Source organism: Polypterus senegalus, chromosome 3 (assembly GCF_016835505.1).
Source record: "Polypterus senegalus isolate Bchr_013 chromosome 3, ASM1683550v1, whole genome shotgun sequence".
In the NCBI taxonomy this organism is placed as follows: Eukaryota; Metazoa; Chordata; class Cladistia; order Polypteriformes; family Polypteridae; genus Polypterus; species Polypterus senegalus.
Window position 1 is genome coordinate 223,701,192 of NC_053156.1, and position 22,017 is coordinate 223,723,208.

Genomic DNA, 22,017 nt, shown 5'->3' on the forward strand with positions numbered 1-22,017 from the left:
CTGCAGAGACCTCTGGGGATGCATTTGTTTCCAGAAAAGAATCAATTTGCTTGGATATTTGCACAGTGCTCATCAGGGGGTTAAGATGCCAGCTATGAGATGAGCGTGTAGGACATAATAAGTTAAGCTCCGTGATCAGGGGAGTGTGGTCAGAGATAACAATAGCATTGTACTTATAAGATTTGATAATGGGCAAAATATTAATGTCTATAAAGAAATAATCAATTCTTGAGTAAAAGTGATAAACTTGTGAGAAGAAGGAAAATGTTCTAAGGTTAGGATTTAAAAACCTCCATGGGTTTGATACGTTTTGATCCATTACAAACTCCATAATTATTTTGCAATATTAGATGTTATCGCTGCTGTAGCTGAAGACCTGTCCAGGTCTGGATTTAAAACACAATTAAAGTCTCCAGCTGTTATAATTTTATGAGTGTTCACATTAGGGATAGATGCAAATACATTTTTGATGAAATCTCTATCATCCACATTAGGTCCATAAATATTTATCAGAATCACTTTAGTATTAAATAGAATTTATACTTCTGTCACATCTTGCAGTCACTCTGCAGCTTCGCCGTCTTCCTCTTAACCAGATTGATCAGGCCTTTATAACCTTATTCAAGGTTGTTTAATGGCAAAACCTCCCATCTCTCTCTATGCTTTACTATTGAACCTTTTACATAGTTAATGCTATCACAGAGGAACTCAACTCTGGTTGTGGAGGTCGACAGTGGCAGCAGATTTTCATTCCAACAAGTTTCGGAAGCCAAGATGAGCAATTAATGAAACTTGCTTTTTTATATTGTTTGTTATTGCTTTCAATTTTTCAAGACAAATATTTATCACATATTTTTCATTTTCGTTAAAACACTATTATCCCAGATACTCCATGGTGCATACAGGGTAGGATTCAAAAGTAATGAGCCTCATTTTGTTCTGACGCGAACGTACCTCGCCGCGCGCCCACTTGCCAGCGACAGCGACGGTGGGTGTTGGCTTCACAACGCAACGGAGCTCCACAGGAACCCCTGTGCGGTAGTGCGTTACACAGCAGAATGGAAAGTTCGTTAGAGCAACGGTACGCGATCAAGTTCTTCGGAGTGAAGGGGATCATCCACTACGAGTTTGTCCCGCAAGGACAGACCGTGAATGCTGCTTACTACTTGGAAGTCCTGAAAAGAAGCGTCGTGCGCAAGCGAAGGGACATCAAGGACAGCTGAAAGCTTCACCACGATAACGCGCCCAGCCACACCTCCTTCATCGTGAGCGCCTACCTGGCCCGGGTGAACTTTCCGGTGGTCCCCCAGCCTCCCTACAGTCCGGACGTGTCGCCTTCTGACTTCTTCTTGTTTCCGCGGTTAAAATCAGCGGTGAAAGGAAAGCACTTCGACTCGATTGAGGACATCCAAGCAGATGTCAAGGCAGCCCTTGCAACCATCCCAGAACAGGCCTACGTGGAAGTCATGGAAAAGCCGCCTACAAAAGTGTATTGATGCAGGAGGTGCCTATTTTGAAGACTATTAATAAGTTGTACCGATTTGCTCAATAAATTTGTCTTTTTGAACAAAGGCTCATTACTTTTGAATCCTACCCTGTATACACAGGTTTAAATGGAAGAACGTGAGCTGGAGAGCTGGTAGCCCCTTTGTCATTTGCACTTCATTATTAATTCATGGCTGGTTAAGAAAACAGGCAACAATTAAAACCTTAATGCCACTATTTAAATTAGGCAGTTAAGGGTTCTGAATCATAACAAACAAGTTAGCAAAAATAAGCCAAAGAAATTTTTGATTTAGTGGTAAATAAATGGGTTCTAAATGAAAATTTGCTTAAAGTAAAACCTTGCAGCCACTGTGGATCTCATGAATCAGAGTTAAGTACCCCATGCTCTTACATCACAAAACTCAGTGCCATGTATGTAATAAAGAATCGCCTGGATTCAATAACTGGTTGTATCTCCAATGAATGATCAGTGTCTCACAGCACCAAATAGCTATTTCATCCCATTCGTCTTTGTAGTACTGCGTTAACTACATACTTGTGGTGTCTGGAGTATGAATTTCTCATTTCAGGTCCTACCACAGTAAAAGTGGGGTTAAGTCTGGGTTTTGACATTGCCCTTGCAAAACACTAAATTTCACTTATTTATTCTGTTGAAGACCTTTATGTTTCAAGTAACTATGTTGTTGCATGACCACGTGTTCTTCAGCTAAAAGACAGATGACCTGACATTTTTCTAAACAGCCATCCGAGTCAGAGCTGAACTTTTGGCTTTTTAAAATAACAAGATATCCAGTTATATATGTGGAATGAATGTTAGTTTTATTCCTGATAAAATGACTCATATAAAGGGTACCGACTATATTGTTGGGATGGATGTTGTACACAGCATTGCATTAGGCAAGAGGACTTAAAGATCATTTCTGTTGTTATAGCTAAAGCACAGGCAGGATATGCAAGTTGCTCAGGGGCAAGCTCTATGTGAAAAGGACAAACAAAATGGCAAACCCCATCACCTTAGCCACTAAAATTACACTTTATATGTTAGCATTACATGAAATGAGGTTCCTGGCAGTCCAAGCTTTTAGAAACAATGTGGTCAAGTTTATGGGGAAGGGTGCAGATATGTGGTAGTATGGTGATGACGTTCCAGGGTGTTGATGAGGTGATCAGCTGAATGTGCATTTAAATTCATATTGCCTCAGTAGTGCTATGGGGTACATAAATGAACACTTGCACCCACGAACACTGAAAAAGGGAGTCTAAGCAGAATAGGTGGAAGGAGGTTTGGAAGAGAAACCAGAGGCAAGATCAGAAGGCCAAGTGAGCATGAAGTGAGACAGCAGTGTAGTCAAGACCCTTTTAGGGAGTGAAGCGAATGGCACTCCAAGGAGTGCCCTCACTAAACAATGGTGTTGGAATGGAGACTTGTGAATAAACCTCTCAGGGTTCCAAAAGCGCAGGCAGACACCTAGATCCAACTGTCCAGATGGGAGTCAGCATTACCTCCAGCTGGGAAGAACTGTTGGGGGTGAGCTGGTGAGACAGAGTGAAAGTTGATATGAACTGGTTTCCCCAGTGGATGAATTATTTATCGTTAACCTTTATCCTGCACATTTAACACTGTTTTAATTATAGGATTATTACTTACTTCTTTATTCATTCTGAAGGTTTACAATGTGGGGTTTTGAACCATGGATGGACTTTTGTGGAATAAGAGCACTTGGCAGAATTTTGCACCATCAATCTTGTGCAAGTGTCCTTACTGCAGAGAGCCATCTTGGTTTACTACTATCGACGGTCTCAGGTTCAAAATGGCCACAGCAGCTGCAGCCAACCTGGACTGTCACACATTCACTTATACAGGCTAATGCAACTCTACGACCTTTACACATTTATCTTCAGTCAGGACAAACAGTGAATAAGTGAAAATGATGTAATCATTGATGTTAATTTTCTGAGTTGTCAGCATACCATTAAACTTGCAAAGGGTGTGATCTTTAGTTTGGTAAGCAACATGTTGATGTTATTTTAGATTACTGTTTTTAACATCAAATGGGGATTGTATCCATTTCTGGCTAATAGCCAGAAACCAATCCTGAATAAAGTATTTTAGGTTCTCTGTAGTTTTACTTTGGCATGTGAATTAAAGGGTGTCACTATAAACCTGAACTTCGTGCCTGCCTTTTGAGATGGTACAGATTTAACCGTTACAAGTGATTCTGTTTAAGTTGGTACACACATACCTGGTTGCTGAAAGACATTAAAGAAAAAAAGTAATATTTCAAGCACTTTTGGCCATATTTTGGAGAATAACTGGAATAATGTTTCTCTTGTCATCATTTAACCCTGTTTTTAATTGCAAGATGTTTAGGAGTTTAAGCTTATTTCCATGTGAAAAGTTTAGCATTTAGTAACAGTTTTTCAGAGTCCAGTGTTTACATAAAGCAGCATGTATGTATAAGGTGGAAATCAATTTCAAATTCTAAAGGTAGTTCTGAACGCAAGTATAAAAACAGGAAAAAATTACACTTGTAGCAAACAATTCATTCAGAAGTACAAGAATCACAAACGCAAATAATTTTAAGAGCAAATATCTTTAATAATTACATAGACATTCAAAATATGTCACAAGATGTCTTCTGCACTATAGGACTTTAAGATGTTAAACTGTAGCTCGGGCCTGTGTAGCCTTGGCTAATATTTTCAAGTCTGAAATGCATTTTGCAATGCTCTCCTTCTCCTATAAAAGAATAAATTAAGTTATTATATTGCCAATTTATTTATACATACGCAATACCACATTTTGTATTTATGTATATGTAAATAACAATTTCTACAAATTAGTTAACAAATTGCAGCTGGAAATATGACCAGTCAAGTAATGGTCTGTGATAAAAGCCATTTAAGAAAGAATACTAAAATGTTGTCCTTGTAGTGTCTTCTATCAGCACTAGTGATTCTTCAAATAGCTGCATTGCAAAGCATTTGTCTCGGGCTCTGTTGCATTCCAAAAAGAACCCAGAAACATAAATGTATAAATATTATAATTTTCCGCAAAATGTGTTAAAAGAAATTAGGTTTAAAAATCAAGTGAAATGGAATAATGAAACCTTAGTGAAAATGCTGTCCATGCAAATTTCATAAAATTAGGGGCAGTCTGACATGAGAAGCATGTAAATAACATATTTATGTCCAAAATAATTATAAAGGTGTAAATGTTTATGAAGAAAACTACAGCGACTATGGAAAATTAAAAACCCTGCCTTTATATAGTCACATCAAAATACAGAATCAAACATATGCTGTAGCACCATATTAACTACCTCCAAAGATCTGCACTGATCAATAATGCATTGCTGCTAACCAGGCAGATCACACCTTAGGTTAGTTTGACTTTAACGACTTAACTTAAAACTGCAAATCCCCTTCAATAAAAAATGAGCATGCTATACCTGCTGAGGTGTAATACTTCGGACGACATTTTTCTCTACCCAGTTGATCATATGTTCCTGCTCCATCCTTTTCTTTAAATTCTGGGCATCAATTTGGTAGTCTAACCGCTTCTTTACCTCATTAGTAACCATATGTAGCCTCTCTCTGAAGTTGATCTCCAGTAGCATTGCCACATTATTCTGAAGGAGGTAACAAGAAAAACTAATTTTAAATACTACACAAGATAAATACAAATGTTTTTGTAAGATTTGTATTTCTCCAATATAAAATGTTATAAAATTACATTAAATATGTTCCCTTCATTTTCCAATCATTGGCAGGAAGGTAAAGGTTCAAACAATTCAAAAATTTTCCCTCAGTATGTTTACAAAGTGGTGTAAAAGGAAAGAAATACCATTTGGTCTATCTGACTGGAAAGACGTGTGAATATGTAGCCAAACACTCTCTTTACCATTTCAGAAACCTAATGTTGCAAAGGTAAAAATATCTAATGGGATACAACAAATAATTTACAAATTAGTGCAACTCACATATGGTGAGGATATGTTGGTGTTATTGTTAGAAAAACAACATCACAAAAAGTGATAGTTTATGACTGCTGCAAAATTCACGCAAAACTAATGAAGCATTCCTCAGTATCTGTAATTAACTTTTACATGTTTCATATTACTTGGATATCTGTCTAGTGTACCCTTCTCTTTAACATAGATGTAAGATGACCACTGAAAAGCCAAAATCAAGAAACCCACCCCCAAGTATTGTACAGTCTGACAAATAAAACCTTGTTAACATCTTGTTTTTACATCCTAAATAATAATCAGCAAAGTGGAAGGAAAAGATTTGTTTGCAAAGATCTGGCATTATGGCATGAAGGTTTGTGTGCTCCAAAGAAAAGAAAGCTTAAACATAGAAGAACGATGCTCCCGTATGTATCACAGTATGGTGGCTGCATAACAGTTTTACTCATTGTAAAATATTAGGGTAACAACTAATGATTATTTTGGTAGTCGACTAATCGTTCAATTTATTTTTCGATTAGTCACGGTTATTTCATGCCTGACTATTTTGATGCCTGCAATCTGTGGCTGCACATCCTGTTCTTGGCTCCAGTGCATGTCTTACCTCATCTGCTCACATCTGTCAACCTGTGAATGTCACCCTGATGTCTCTGCATTAACACGATTAAAATTAATAATAATCAAATTAAAATAACCAGTGAAACATATGAATTTGAAAATAATCAGATGTTATATTAGTGTGACCACCACAAAAAAAAAGAAATACATTTAACAATACAAACTAAAGTGCACGTAAGTCTTCAAACAAAAAAAGTGCATTTAACTTAACCAAAAAATACATTGTTAAAACTGAAACGTTTTTCATATTTTAGTAATAAATTAAAAAATGTGGATATAAACTATCTAATGTGTAAAGTCTGTAGTGTAAAGATCAAATAAACATTTTCAGAAAAGGTTCAAGGATGATACAATAGCTTCTGTGGTGCAGCGGTAGGAATTGCTGACTTATAATCAAGAGTCTCCCGGTTTGATCTTGACTGCTTTGTATATTTACAGTTTTGAGTAGTGAGTTGCTCTTATTGTTAATATTATACAATAAACACATACATTTGATTTGTGTCTGTAACAGCCACTGTATTAAATGTATAGTACTTATAAAAGTTATTGGGTTTTTTTTCTACTTTTATTCTGTCAGTCACGATCACGATACATAATACTGCCCTCCTGGGATCTGACGCTGTTACTGTTTATCTGCAATTGGAAATTTCTGTAGATATGAGTGGTGTTTTGAGACAATCAAACTGGAAATTCTCTGATCTGGATGGATAAAAGGTGACACACAAACGCTGGCAAACCTGCCTTATTCGTATCTCATTGTCACTTGATTTTGTTTTATTAAATTTTATTGAGTGTTCCTGCTTACGCTGAATTAGTATGCGCCTTAAGGCCCGTGATGTCAAAGCCGCACTGACAAAAAAGCAAAGACATAGGTATATATGATATTTGGAATTTTACATTTTATGACCTTATAGTACTTTTCGGAAAACATCGTTGCATGGATGCAACATTATTTATATTCATTTTCGTACCTTCTTGCGGTTGTAATCAACGACTGCGTCCCTTCCCCCCACCTCGCAGAGGAAAGAAAGTTCCTCTGCGAGGTGACCCATGAATGTTCTTCTTTTGTCAGAGGACCGCATACATGCCTTGCACAGTACATGCGCTTTGATTGCTGCCAGGTCAACTTGTTATAGCACAAGCAACCGGCCACCTGCGTGCTGCTGCTAGCACTGAATAAGCTCACGCCTTCTGGTGTCAGCGCACAGCACCAGGGAAAAAAAAAGAAACAGACAAATGTGACATTTTGAAGACATCATTGTATGACCTGAATAGTACCAATCAGAAAACATCGCACTAATGCAATATTATTTGAAAATGAACAGATCGGGTGTAAAATTTGTTACTTGAAAAAATTAGCTTTTTTTACTTTCATTTTCTCAGTCTTGTTCACGCTCTCCTGATCTGTCCCTAACTAACTGCGCCAGCATACGTTCTCAAGAGACGGCGGCATCACATCTCCACTGATGGTGCTGCCCTGAAAAGAAAGCTCCGCTTTACATAATCTGCATTCAGCTTTTTTTCTTCTCTTCATCCGGTGAAGTGCTCCCTCACTTTTCAAAGTTTCTGTCTCAATTTTTTCCATCTCCTTCCCCCTCTTCTATCCGACTCGCCATTGCAACCACGTTTATTTTCCTTTACTTTCTTCTTCTCCTCAGACATTCTTCTTCGTTGGTAGGACTGCATGCAGCCTTGGCAAACAATAACAAACAATACTGTCCCCTGACGTTCATGTAGTGCATTGCAGTTACAAAAACCAATGTGGTTCTTTGTGACCGGAGCCTCTATTGAAGGTTCTGTTCATGATGCGTCGATAATAAAAAATCCGCGTCAATGATTTTTTTTTGTAGTCAACATCGTCGATTACGTCAACTAATCATTACAGCCCTATAAAATATACAATCAGAATTTTTAAAAATGAAATGGCCAAATGAACAAGAATTTTGCTGTGTAAAACCTTTTAAGACAGTGCAAGAAACATGCTCAATAAACTGATCTGAAGCACAAGTAGCATTTGTACGGTCTCATTGAAGCAGCTCCATTAATTCATACCATTTCTACCAATAATTGGCACAATTCAGAAGAACACGACTATAGCACTTTAATGTGCACGCATCTCACACTTTCTTTAAAGCTTCCATAGGGAAACCCCATCTCACTTTGAGATTACCTGTTGATGTAATGTATAAACTGAATTTGCTTAAGACATACTGGTTGGGTTTTAGAGTTATCCATTATTTGCTTCAGAACTGTTTTGGTATAAGTACCGAGACCTGAAAAATGGTCTTACACATTTTCCTGGTGTTTTATGATTTTTTCCTCCTAGATGCCAAAGGGGAGTATTTTAGTTTGTAGCGAGGCCACATAAGTGTTGTTGTTTAGTTGTGTTTGCACCCTGTTGTGTCTCGTCACATCACTCTGTTTAAACTAGTATGTGTTTGTTTAAAGTGTTGTTCCCGCAAGAAGAAATGGGGAAGGCTGTTGTGGGGAGGCAGCGACCCCATAGAAACGTCTGAAATGGAGGTTTTTCCATTACATCCAGCTCATTATTATTTAAACGGGAAGAGGGGAAAGAAGAGGAGAGACGAGATTCACCTAACCGCAACTGATCATCAATTTCTGCCTTCATTCACATCGTGACATTTTTTCAGTTTGCTTCTCACTTGGCCGGATTATTACAATGCATTCATTGCCGGAAACCCCAGGGATGGACATTATTTTCCACCACTGCCGAGAAATCACGGTGAGATTGTTCCAGTATTTCACTCGGGAGAATCAAACAGAAACATTTTGGGACAACTATCAGTAATTTGGGCAGTTATTTACCTGGACTTATTTTCACATTCATTATCATTTCAGTAATCATTCGTTGCCACTATTTGTATTGTGTGTTTGTTATTCATGTGCAGAGCCAAGGGGTTTTGCATTATTGTATTTTTCATTTTATTTCATCCAATATATTACTGCACTTGATTTACATTTGGATATTGTTTGATTGTGTTTAACAGTCGACTGGGGGAAAATATTTGTCAGAGGTACGGCTTGGTAGATTTAAGTTTACCTCAGTAATTTATCCAGGCCACAAGACCTGGTAGTGTGGCTGCCGGCCAGGTAACGGCCAACCCCTTAGTTTGTTTGTGGTCCTGAAGCTGCCCAGTATGAGTGAATGTGGTATGTAAGAGACTGATGCACTATCCATACTGACTTTTTCTTTGTGTCTGATAATGCAGAAATAAGCTCTGATTTTCACAACCCTGTAATTGATTAGAAAAGTTCAGTAAATGGAATTGTTCATTAATTCAATGACAAAGCAAGAATTACAGTAGTTTATAAAGCCTAGAACTGGAAAAAAAACTTTAAAACTGATAGTGTGACATTAGAAGCAATGCATGCTAAAACATACAACCATCGTTATGAATCAAGAGTAAAGAATTACCCTCTTGGCATCAAACAACATATGTCTGCCATCAACCCTCCACTGCTCTTTCTTCTCATTTTGTACTGCTTGCTCCAAACACTTCATTGCTGTATCCTTTACTTCCTGAGCTTTGGCCACTTTCTCCTGCAACCAGACATGGACAAAATGTGTTTTTAAAAGTGCACAACTGTTCTTTGACAGTATATTTAACCTGGTATTACATAAAAATAAAACTACAAGCGCTTAGCAACAAACAAAGAAAATTCCTGAGTAAGATGGAAGTCAGACAGAGTGTTACTAAGATTAATGTTTGCCAACATTTTTATATTTATTAATCCCAAAACTCTCTACAAATATTGCATATGTCAAAAGATTCAAGCCACGCATGAGAAGCAGCAATTACAAGCAGTGCAGTTGGGCTGAAATGCCAATGGCAGGGGTGAGAATAAACATTTTATAAAGGCTATGGCTTAATACTAAATCAGTTTCTCAAAATTTTGAGTGTCCAAAACATTAAGTTACAACTCCACATGTTAATTATCTGTAACTGTACTAGTTTTTTTTTTTTTTTTAATACCTCATTTAGTTTATCAATAAAAGCAGCCACAGAAGGTCCATATTTTTTAATTCCATAAATGATGATTATTCCAATGGATGCAGCAGCAACAGTTTCATGATTAATTACGTAAATTTCCTTAGAAAGCAAGTAGGTCAGGAGACCAGTTCCCAGCATATAGGGACCTAAAGGGAATAAATTAACACAAACACTTAGAACAACCTGTCACAATCAGGTTATCTGTATTTCAACACAAAAGACAATACATACAAAGGAAATTAAAATAATGAAAAAATGTAATAATTCTAACAGCGTTACAAACAAACATTTGATTCATAAAATCACAAGAGGTAAATCAGTGTAATGTATAAGAAAAGCAAAATAAAACGGGCGATAGCCATATGACTATTACTAAAAAAAAAATAAAAAATCAGGCTTACTATTAAATTCACAGTAACTGACTTACTGCCCACTTAGTTGTTTGGCAGCACCAGCTTTCATCAGCATACATGCAAGACTAATATGCAAAATGTTAGAAAAATCAAAACATTATCCAATGGTTCCTCAGTTGTATCTTTGACAATGAGACTACTTTTAAATGGAATTCAAAGTACATGCTTAACAGACCTGTTACTCCTGTTTTGGGGTACAGAAACTGGAAAAGCTCCTCAGGAATCAGTCCATAACGTACTTTGCCTCCTTTCTCAGGCAGTTGAGGGAGAGGTGCCAAGCTCTGCTGACTGGTATGTAAAGAACGGGAAGCGTGGAGAACACTGGGGGGACGACAATGTACAGTATAAGACAACTCCAATTTAAAATGAATTTAAAGCAGTAGTTAGTCATGCTTTTACTCTGAATTTATGTCAAGGACAGTAATTTGGAAAACAACCAAAATACAATAGGAATTTCAAAAGTAGATGTTATTACATTAGACAAACCCAAACCTTGCAGGAAAGCAGGAATTTTTGTTCTTGATCATAAGCATTATTAGATAATCCTATCCAGATTAAAGCTCTACCTGTACCAAATTGGATCTTGTATAATGAAACTAAATATTCTTTCTTTCCCATACAAGAGGGTCATACCCTTCTTTTAATAACACCCAAAATGTCTTGACATTCAATTTATTATGCTATATATCATTACAGATCAGTCCTACCTCAGACATAATACAACATCACCTTTTATCTATTCATTCTTTTCTTTTAAAAAAAAAAACCAACAACAACAAAGAATACAACAGTAATAACAGAAGTGCATCAACGCTACTCATGGCAATCGTATCAGTCAAAACTGCCTGGCCTAGGTATTCATGCTTAGTACTGGCTCCTTCTTAAGGCTTCTCCCACACTCTAATTAGTGAGTGAGTACTGGACTTCAAGTTTAGATGACTGGAAAATTAAATATGGAATGCATAACTGTATGATGGTTAGAAATAAATCAGTAAGTGACTGAAATCTTCAAATAGAATATATATGAAGAATATATACTGGTGGAGAAACTTTAGACAGTGGCTATTCACTTGAGAAATAAGGATGCTGGTTGTGTAAAATGGTCCCAATTATACACACTAACCCTAACGAACACCCGTTTTTATTTACAATTAAGTCTTTGTATTCAAATTTGAAATTAAATTACATCTAAAGAACTTTTATAATAAACTTCAAAGTTAAAAAATTAAAGTTTCCAACCTCTACACCTTACTTTGTGTTACTGTAGCTGACACTATCTTTCATTAGTTGGGAGATTACACTGCGCAGTCGGGTGCAAAATCATGTTGTTCTTTGTTATACCAAACATTACACAAGAGGAAAGTTCACAGGTTGCATGGAATCATCAAGTAACAAATAAGCGATTCAGTAGAACATTTACGCTAATACCACATGAAGAAAAACATTTAATAAAGGGTAGATTACTTTTCCAAATCTCAATATAGCACTCCTACTGTGAAGGAAGTTACAATTTTCAATGAAAAAAGGGTTCCCCTTTCATTTCACAAGTAAAAAAACGTATACACTAATTTGCTGCTGCACTGAATTTTGCAAATGTCATCTCTTGATGTTCCAAACTCTTGTATAAAATTTTGCTTGCACCTCCTTTAATCCCCTGCCAGTTGCTTGACAGATATGCCAAATCTCCTAACAAACCTCTAACACACACAAAATTACTTGCGCTGTCTGGAGATAAGTTTTGCAGATAAAAACAAAGCATTACAAAAACATCTGAAGGTCTATCACTTCTAGGTTAAGCTTCACCATATTTTTATATGGTTACCTTGCATCATTAGTAAAATTGACATGCTTCTGCTTCTTAAACACATCATTCCAAATTTTACAGCACATTTTTGCACAACACTTGCTGTGATCTTGAACCTATACTTGTACTATGAACACAGATTTAAATGATTCTCCATGAACTAAAAGAATTATTCTATTCCTAATCCTGTTCTGGTTCTCCTTTGAACCTGTCATCAATGACTCTACTTGCTTTATGATAGAACCATTAACCATCCATTGCACCAATCAAAAACAGATTTCCTTTCTTACTAATGACAATGTATAACAAGTGCGGTATTTCTGATTTTCCTTTCATTATACCTGCTGTAAAAATCACAATTTCAAAGATTATTTTCAAAGTCAACAACGCTCACTTTAGAAACTTCAGCCAAAATGCATTTTCACATGCAGTGTAAATCTTAATTGACATTTTTCTTAAACTAATAAGGCCTCTCTTGCATTACATTTTGCTGCAAATGTAAAGGGAATAACAAAGAAACTCAGGCTAGCGCTGCTATTCCTTTACTGCCTGCTTACTACTGCCACCCTCAAGTCGGTCTTGACACCCTGTTTACTTAGCTATAACGGCCCAAATTTCTTGTGCATTACCATAAAAATTAGTTCAGTATTTTTTATTAACTATCTGATAAACAATATTTTACAGATTTTTGTGAGTTGCTTTGAATAAAGGCATTGTTACGTGATGAAGAATGAATACTTAAAGTCCATTACAATTACATATTTAGTTCATTCTTTTGTTTTATTGGTAAAGCAAGCAAAGACTCATACTGCCTTAATTTATATTAAAGCAAGGTTGGAATGAACATTATGTCTCCTGGCCTCGAGGACCAAACAGAAGCTTAGCTGAAGTAAAAAAAGAAAAATTATTTTAATGGCAACATTGACCTTTTCAGCAATTTAAAGAATCCTGGACACAAATCACTTATAGTGATTTAAAAGATAATTAAAAACACCCATAATTCTAACATCTGGTACTCAGACTGTGGTGTTGAAGTTTAAAATGTGGCTGGGATTGGCTCCAGCAGACCCCCGTGACCCTGTATTCGGATTCAGCGGGTTAGAAAATGGATGGCTGGATGTTCATTTGACCAAGTATCGGTTATTCAATTCTAACAAATCTGATAACGAATCGTTAGTGTTACTGATGAAACAGTACTTTAGCATTTGCTGGTACTACAATATAGCTAAAAGACAATTTAACAAAAATCCTAACAATTTTAATGTTGAAATAGGCTTGATCTGCTGCATGAATCATACTTTAATTTTTAAAATATACTGTATTATAAAATTAATTTACATACAAATACTAGTGTTGAAATGGACTTCTCCTTGGCTTGTTAACTCCTGCCTTTCACTTTTATACATAAACTAGTTTTGGTTGCTTTATAGCTTACTTTGCTTACAAATTGAAGGTTATTTATAATTCTGCTTGTGCATATTTATTATACAAAAAACAAGCAGGAAAACAGCTCACTTGCTCAATCAATCTACAAAAGCTTAATAAAGTTCTTATTAGAAGGTAGGAAAAATGTTAGATAAGACTTCCTGTGCTGCAGGTAAGCCACTAGAGAAAGAACAAACATGCACCACTTTTAAAGGAATATGAAAGCGAGACCACTTGTCTGTCTGTAACTTTTGATGAAATTATGAAAGAGCAATCACTTTGCTCAGGTGCATCTCCTTAAGTGCAGACATACCTATCTGAACCTAATTTCTCCATTTCAGAGTGTGTTACCTACTACAGGGCACGATTTCATTCTTTGTTTGCTTTACATCAATGGCTTCAGTAAATGCAATGCATGTACAGAGAAATGCTTTCTAGTGCACTTAAAAGGGTTAAAAGATACTCTATTAGACCTGAAATTTTTTTTTTTTTTTTAAATAAACAAGTAAGAACCCTGTCTTAAAACTGACAGCCTAATTAGGCTATGTATGTATTTCTGTTGTCACAGATTTTTTTTTTCCAAATCTAGTTTATGAAGAGAGTTGGTTCCCATGGTTAGCTAAACTTTAAAACCATTTACAAGAGTTACAATGAGGTTGTTCTGGAGAAAGCATGGCCATTCTGCTACTTAGGTGACCTGTTGAGTGCAGACAGAGGTGTCAGCACAACAGTGAAAGTAAGGGCAAAAAGTGTATGGAAAACAGAAGCTGTCTGAAAAACTAAAAGAATTTCTCTCTATCGGACTAAGACATGGCAGATTGGGAAAGAAAAGAGATTGGAGTGATCATGTGTGTGTGTGTGTGTGTGTCACAAAACAGAGATTAATACGGAGTTAAGAGATAGCACAGCAACTGTAGCATCTGCTCCAAGTCTGAGGATAAACTGACTAAGATACCTTGTATATGTGAAATTAAAAAGCAGAGTATGACAGAGTGAACACCAAGATGGAGCCAGAGGGGATGAGGCAAAAAACAACAAGGCTGGGAGGTGGTGTCAGATGATATAAAAAGAGTACATCTAACCCCAAAGGCAATGGAGAGTGGGTGGGGGGGCCGAGATTTGGGAGGGCATCTGGGTAATCTGTGCAAACCTGGAACACAGCAGTTAAACTGGCGGGGATGATAATAATGATATTGTTTGCATGTATTGCATTCTTTTTCTCCTTTTGGCTGCTCCCACAGCAGATTATCTGTTTCCATAGCGTCCTGTCCTCTACATCTTGCTCTGTCAAACCCCCTCCTACATGTCCTCTCTCACCAAATCCATAAACCTCTTCTTAGGCCTTCCCCTTGCTTGGCAGCTCCAGCCCTAGCATCCTTCTCCCAAAATACCCAACATCTCTCCTTTGCATATGTTAAAACCAACACAATCATTCTAAATATTTAAATGACCTTCAAAGCATCAAAATAAATTACAGCAAAAAGTGCTGCATTGGGTATGCAGTACTTCAATGCATAAAATGCAGGTTGTAGAAGTTGAATAATCAGCATGAATGGGTTTTAGGTATCAGGAAAGCATAAGGCTACATATTAACTAAGTGTTGAGAAAAAAAAAACAAACTTCTAGTTACTTGGACAAGCTTGTACCAACATTTCAGCAATCACAAAATGCTTATATCTCAAGCCGTTACTTTAAATTATACATGGAAATAAAGACACTCTACACCTTAATCCACTTATGATGAAGTTATTGTGTCTGTATGAAACAACTGCGTCAATTACCAAGCTTGGTGAAATCAAACACGATATATTACAAGCATAAATCAAAAGTAAGCAATGTTTACGTTTAAATATAATCTCTCAATTTTTTGTTATAAAGAAATTTAAAAAAAAAAACCACTTACCCAGCACCTAGTGCACTGCTTCCCTTAAAGGCAGAAGCTAGGAAAGATAGTTTAAAGAAAGTGTTATTTATAGAAGAAACTTTAAAAAGTATCTTAAGCAAATTATACTATTGTGTCAATAGTGCAAATATTTTTTTCTGTTCAAATTGCATTACTCTACTCACTAACAGTATCTATCTATCTATTATGCTAGTCGCTTTGACACAAAACAACATATGTTCCGACACTAAAACTAGTACTTTCTTGATATTTATTACGATACGATAAAACATCAGTCTGCAGTAATGGTTAAGGCGTTGGACTTCAAACCCCGAGTTTGAGGGTTGAGATCTCGCTACCGACACTGTGTGACCCTGAGCAAGTCACTTCACATGCCCTTACTCGAAAATCAAAGAAATGTATCGTCACCACTACATAAAAACCCCATTGAAGTTATAACACCTACATATAGTGTCTCCTTTAATGAACACCATTTCAACGCTCTTCATGTCAAAACAATAAATCAAATTTGGAACCACAAAAGACTCCATTCGTCTCGTTCGATAGTTTAGCTAAATTGCTTCTTATCTAATTACAAAAGCAGTGAGAAAAGAAGAGGTAAAAAAAAACAGGTAATAAAGCACAAGCCAACAGTTTCGTTTGGTCAAGCAAGTTGCAGTTATGTGTTCTTGAAGCGAGTCAGTGCTGTTTAATAAACTTTCAAACTTACCTGACCTACACACACTACTACACATTTTTACACCGATTCCAGTACTTGAATCTTAACCAATTTCTTTACCTGTCGCTATATGCTTTTACATAAAAAGAACAACATAGGGTATCCGGGGGAATACTGTATACTGATTAAGGTCCCCAAATTAATTCCTACTAAAAAAAGGTGAAATGTCAAGACACCCTTGGGAACTGTAATTGCATTTAAAATCAAACTCAACTGACAACCGTGAAACCAGTACCAATACCGACATCTACGCTGATTTAACATTCCGCAACTAGGCAACTAAAATTAAAAAAGTCCCCCATTTATCACAAAAATTGTCGACCTCCTTTGACCCACAGTCTTACTAGCAAAGGCCTACAAAGTGACAGTTGTCCTCAAGTTCTTCTAGTCTTCTTCTCATTTAATGAATGAAATTAAAAATTATCATACCCGAAACGTACACCAGCCTGGGCAACATGTTGCTCTCTCTGTTTCTAACTTGCTTGTATTTTATTCAGGCACAGATGTTTTGCCTATCTCCTAAAAGCCGCGCTATGCCCTTCTCCGGCGGCCAGGGAGATCAAAATGGCGGCAGCTACCAGAACGCATGCGTAAGCGTGGCATCGCGAGATCTTCGGATTCCATCCACCATAGAAAGAATAGGTAGTTTTGACGCCATATTGATAAGGTCACATTATTATTTGTTTATTTTTATGTTAAAGATTATACTGGTGTCTGCCTAAGCAGCCCAGATTAACTAATCAGAGGAAAAGCAGATCATATGTCTTTTTTTCTCTGTAAAAGTTTCCAACCAGCACCCCTAGGCATATGCAAGCAGCAAGCTTTGTGGTACCATATAGCGGGTATGCGCATTGTAACCAGAATTTTGCAGGTTCACTCTGCTGCACGTGACCCTTACATTTACTAATTTAGAGCCTGTCTTTTAAAAACTTTCAATATTCTACTGCTAACTAATGGCACAGATACAGTAGTTCTGTCTATAATAAACTACTTTGATATGTGAAAGGATTAATATAACTAATAGAAAGAGAAAATATGATTTCAACCCACCAGGAAATCAGGCTTTTTTACAGGGGTTCATTAAATAAATAAATACTGAGATAGATAAATATATACACACACCAAAATGACTAAAAATGAATTAAAAAGAAACAAAACTTCCCAGTGAAGTATTTCGCAAACATATTGCTCTTGGTATAAAGGAGTGCCAGTATTGTTTCTTGCCACACTTCTACTGAATGATTAATTGGCTCAAAGTCCTAGTGTTAGTGTGTCAGGGAAAGGATATGCAACATTGTTCATGATGGTACTCAGTTTTATTTTCATTTTCTCCTTTGTTGTCACCTCTAGGGAGTCCAGAGTGGAAAATAAAAAAGATAAGATAAATTAAGACAGAAAAGATAAGTGAAATAAGGAACTCTTGGCAAATTTGTCTGGTTATGTTTATGAATCTTCTACGTGTACCATTAAATAATTTCTTAGGGCAGTTGATATTTTGATATTTTTAAAGGGTGTCTTAATTGCCATGATGAAAAACCTTTCCAAAGACCAAATAGTTCCAAAGCTGTAAAAATATTCATGGTCTAAAGCATTGAAAGTCTTGAAAATGCCAAGGAAAATGATGAAGATCTTCTTACCTATGAAGTCTGAATAATTTAAAACTAATCGTATATTGCTGTTACTCTAGCTGTTGTAGAGTTAGTTGTCTTTCATATATTCCATCATTCAGGGCATCTTTTATTCCATTAGCCAATCATAAGGGCATTTTGTCTTTCAATACTTTCTTTTTTGCAAATATAAAATTGACAGTTTTTTCAGGAATTCAGGTTGTGGCTTGGACGTCATTTATCCTTTTGACTGATAGCCATTTGAATGATGCTCTGTGCCATTTCATCATGTAATAGACTTAGCCACCTTTTCTTGCGTTTGGGCAGGGTTTTTGGTTGGAGCCTAAAAGTGCTAGTTTTATGTTTGGTCTCATTGTGGGAGGTCATGCTTGCATACTGCTAGTGCTAAATCTAATTACTGTGTAGATATGCATTGCATGGTCAGTTTAACTCAGCGTTTCTCAACCTTTAAGTATTTGCGACCCGTGTTTTCATTACAGTTTTAATCGCGCCCCCCCCCAACATTTTTTTGAAATGTAGATGCATATTTTATACCTACTTAACTTTTATCAACATTTATCTAACTCTTTATTTATTGTTCTAGTACCAGAATGTAGTTTAAGTTAATTTGTTTTGGTTTCAACAGATGTTTTTTTTCATATTTATGATTCTTGTTTTCATTTTTTCACACCTTTGCGCCCCCTTAGGGGGGCCCTCCCCACAGGTTGAGAACCACTGGTTTAACTAATAAAGTTTAAGTTCACATATCTTGACTTAATTATGAAAACTAATAAAAACTAGTGTGCAACTGAATGGTGGTCATAAACTAAATATTAGAATTTGCTTTTAAGTATGGCTTAGGGTTAGTCTTAACTGTAAAAAAAAATGGTTTTAACTCACCACTTGATTAGATAGAATTCAACTCAAAAAATAGTACAACAGAAGAGAGAAAAGGAGAGTAAAGAGGTAGAAAGGGATGGGACAAAGAAAAAACCTAAAACACACTTTCTAACTGGCTTAAACATAAGGGAACCTTGGTGATTAAACAGCCCTAAACAAATTGATGTTGATGGCCCGTGCTTTATGGGCACCCATAGGATCAAAAACAAATAGCTCTTGTTGTAGCTTTGTGGATGGAGCCTATGGGAACCCTGTTCTTTTTCCCTAAACCTAACTTAATCAGACTGAAGTGTGAACTCTGTAACAGTCCGCACATCACACCATGATATTGGACCCCACTTGATACATACACAATACTAGATGTTGAAGATTCCATTGATTAGATTAGATTAGATAAACTTCATTAATCCCAAGGGGAAATTTAAATGCATATAGCTAGATAAATATAAAAAACAAAAATAACGAGTCGCAGGACAAATAATACAATCAATCAATAAATGGATAAATAAATAATAAAGGTATATTTGTATAGAAATAGCAAATTAAAGCATATAGGTATTTAGTCTGAACATCAGGAAGGAAGCATTTAATTGCCTGATAGCAGAAAAGATTCCCTGAGGTGCTTCTCAGCACATTGTGGAGGAATGAGCCTGTGGCTAAAAGTGCTCTAAGAGGGCGCCTCCTGGAGGAGAAAAAGGGGAGTTTTTCATGATGAGGTCCAGTTTTGTCACAATCCTTTTTTCCACAACAGCTTCCAGTGTGCCTAGGGTTAGCCCTGAAATGGAGCAGGCTTTCCTGATAGGTTTATTCAGGCATTTTTTTGTCTTTTGAATTAAAGTTGCTTCCCCAGGAGACCACAGTGTAGAACACTACAAGGGATATAACTGGTAAAATAACTCCAGCAGCTTGCTGTACATTACCAAAGTTCTCAATCTCCTCAGGAAGTACAATCTGCTCTGACCCTTCTTTTACAGTACCACTGTGTTGTCAGACTAGTCCAGTTTGCTGTACTCTGAATCATCTTCTTTATTAATGCAGCCTATGATGGAGGAGTAATCTGAGAATTTCTGTTGATGACAAGCACTAGTATTGTACTAGAAATCTGCTGTGTGGAGGATAAACAGGAAGGGGGACAGGAAAGTTATCTGAGGTTACACATGGCCATTTCTAACAGTCCTTGAGCCTCACAAACTGCTGTTTTGTGATCAGGTAGTTCATGATCTAAGACAGGGGTGGGCAAAGTCATTCCTGGAGGGCCGCAGTGGCTGCAGGTTTTTATTCCAACCCAGTTGCTTATTAAGAAGCTTTCATTGCTCAAGTAACTCATCTGCTTCATTTTAGTTGCCTTGCTCATTAAGATTTTAACCCTTATTGCTTATTTTAATCTTAAACAGCTGTTCTCTTGGTTTCTAATGGCTTTTTATTAGCTAAGATTCAAATGACAAAAGAAAGCAGCATTTCTCCATTTTGCTTGTTTCAATTTACACCTGTGTGTATTGTGCACTATTTGGTTTAATTAAATACTTGGGAGGAAAGTGAAGAGAAAAAAATTAAAGATAGAATATTATTCATACATTTTAGACTTCATATCATTTAGATGATATCATCAGAAAGAAATAAAAATCTAGGATATGAGAATGGCCTGACATGGCAGAGTTAAAACACTAACAAGCCATGTAATTGAATTATTGGCAGGGATTGTTTTCTAATTAAGCAACTGGGTTGTTGCAAAAACCTGCAGCCACTGCGGCCCACCAGGAATGACTTTGCCCACCCCTGATCTAAGAGATGGTGAGGGGAAATGAAGAGACATAGCCTTGAGCTTGTTTCCCAATTGATGAGACAGAATGTTATTAATGGCACTGGGATAATTTCAAAATCAAAATCAAACAGGTCTCATAGCTCAAGTTTATAACTGTGATTTGCCCGCCAGTGTGTGCCTGTTTCCTTGCCATGCTTTATTCAGCTACACTATACAGTGTATCCGGAAAGTATTCACAGCGCATCACTTTTTCCACATTGTGTTATGTTACAGCCTTATTCCAAAATTGATTAAATTCATTTTTTTCCTCAAAATTCTACACACAACACCCCATAATGACAACATGAAAAAAGATTGCTTGAGGTTTTTGCAAATGTATTAAAAATAAAAAAACTGAGAAATCACATGTACATAAGTATTCACAGCCTTTGCCATGAAGCTCCAAATTGAGCTCAGGTGCATCCTGTTTCCCCTGATCATCCTTGAGATGTTTCTGCAGCTTAATTGGAGTCCATCTGTGGTAAATTCAGTTGATTGGACATGATTTGGAAAGGCACACACCTGTCTATATAAGGTCCCACAGTTGACAGCTCACGTCAGAGCACAAACCAAGCATGAAGTCAAAGGAATTGGCTTGAGGCACAAATCTAGGGAAGGTTACAGAAACATTTCTGCTGCTTTGAAGATCCCAACGAGCACAGTGGCCTCAATCATCCGTAAGTGGAAGAAGTTCGAAACCACCAGGACTCTTCCTAGAGCTGGCCGGCCATCTAAACTGAGCGATGGGGGGAGAAGGGCCTTAGTCAGGGAGATAACCAAGAACCCGATGGTCACTCTGTCAGAGCTCCAGAGGTCCTCTGTGGAGAGAGGAGAACCTTCCAGAGGGACAACCATCTCTGCAGCAATCCACCAATCAGGCCTGTATGGTAGAGTGGCCAGACGGAAGCCACTCCTTAGTAAAAGGCACATGGCAGCCCGCCTGGAGTTTGCCAAAAGGCACCTGAAGGACTCTCAGACCATGAGAAACACAAAATTCTCTGGTCTGATGAGACAAAGATTGAACTTTTTGGTGTGAATGCCAGGCATCACGTTTGGAGGAAACCAGGCACCGCTCATCAACAGGCCAATACCATCCCTACAGTGAAGCATGGTGGTGGTGGTGGCAGCATCATGCTGTGGGGAAGTTTTTCAGCAATTGGAACTGGGTGACAAGTCAGGATAAAGGGAAAGATGACTGCAGCAATGTACAGAGACATCCTGGATGAAAACCTGCTGCAGAGCTCTCTTGACCTCAGACAGGGGCAACGGTTCATCTTTCAGCAGGACAACGACCCTAAGCACACTGCCAAGATATCAAAGGAGTGGCTTCAGGACAAC

At 37.1% G+C, this 22,017-nt stretch overlaps 1 protein-coding gene across 1 annotated transcript; it reads right to left on the reverse strand.

Annotated features, from left to right (window-relative positions):
* Positions 1-4,081: 4,081 nt before the first annotated feature.
* On the reverse strand, positions 4,082-16,946 carry atp5pb (ATP synthase peripheral stalk-membrane subunit b). The gene is made up of 7 exons (XM_039748582.1): positions 16,801-16,946; positions 15,654-15,690; positions 10,697-10,842; positions 10,091-10,254; positions 9,532-9,657; positions 4,959-5,138; positions 4,082-4,246 (listed from the first exon to the last, which is right to left on the reverse strand). Exons 1-7 carry the CDS (start codon positions 16,826-16,828, stop codon positions 4,169-4,171), a joined length of 759 nt encoding a protein of 252 aa, XP_039604516.1. The 5' UTR covers positions 16,829-16,946; the 3' UTR covers positions 4,082-4,168.
* Between the last annotated feature and the right edge of the window lie 5,071 nt (positions 16,947-22,017).

Coding starts and splice junctions, on each gene's coding strand:
- atp5pb (XM_039748582.1), bottom strand. CDS start 16,828: ATGTTGCCCAGGCTGGTGTACGTTTCGG. Junction 15,691..16,800: donor CAGGCTGGTGTACGTTTCGG/GTATGATAATTT, acceptor TATCTTTCCTAG/CTTCTGCCTTTAAGGGAAGC. Junction 10,255..10,696: donor CCCCAAAACAGGAGTAACAG/GTCTGTTAAGCA, acceptor TATTCCCTTTAG/GTCCCTATATGCTGGGAACT.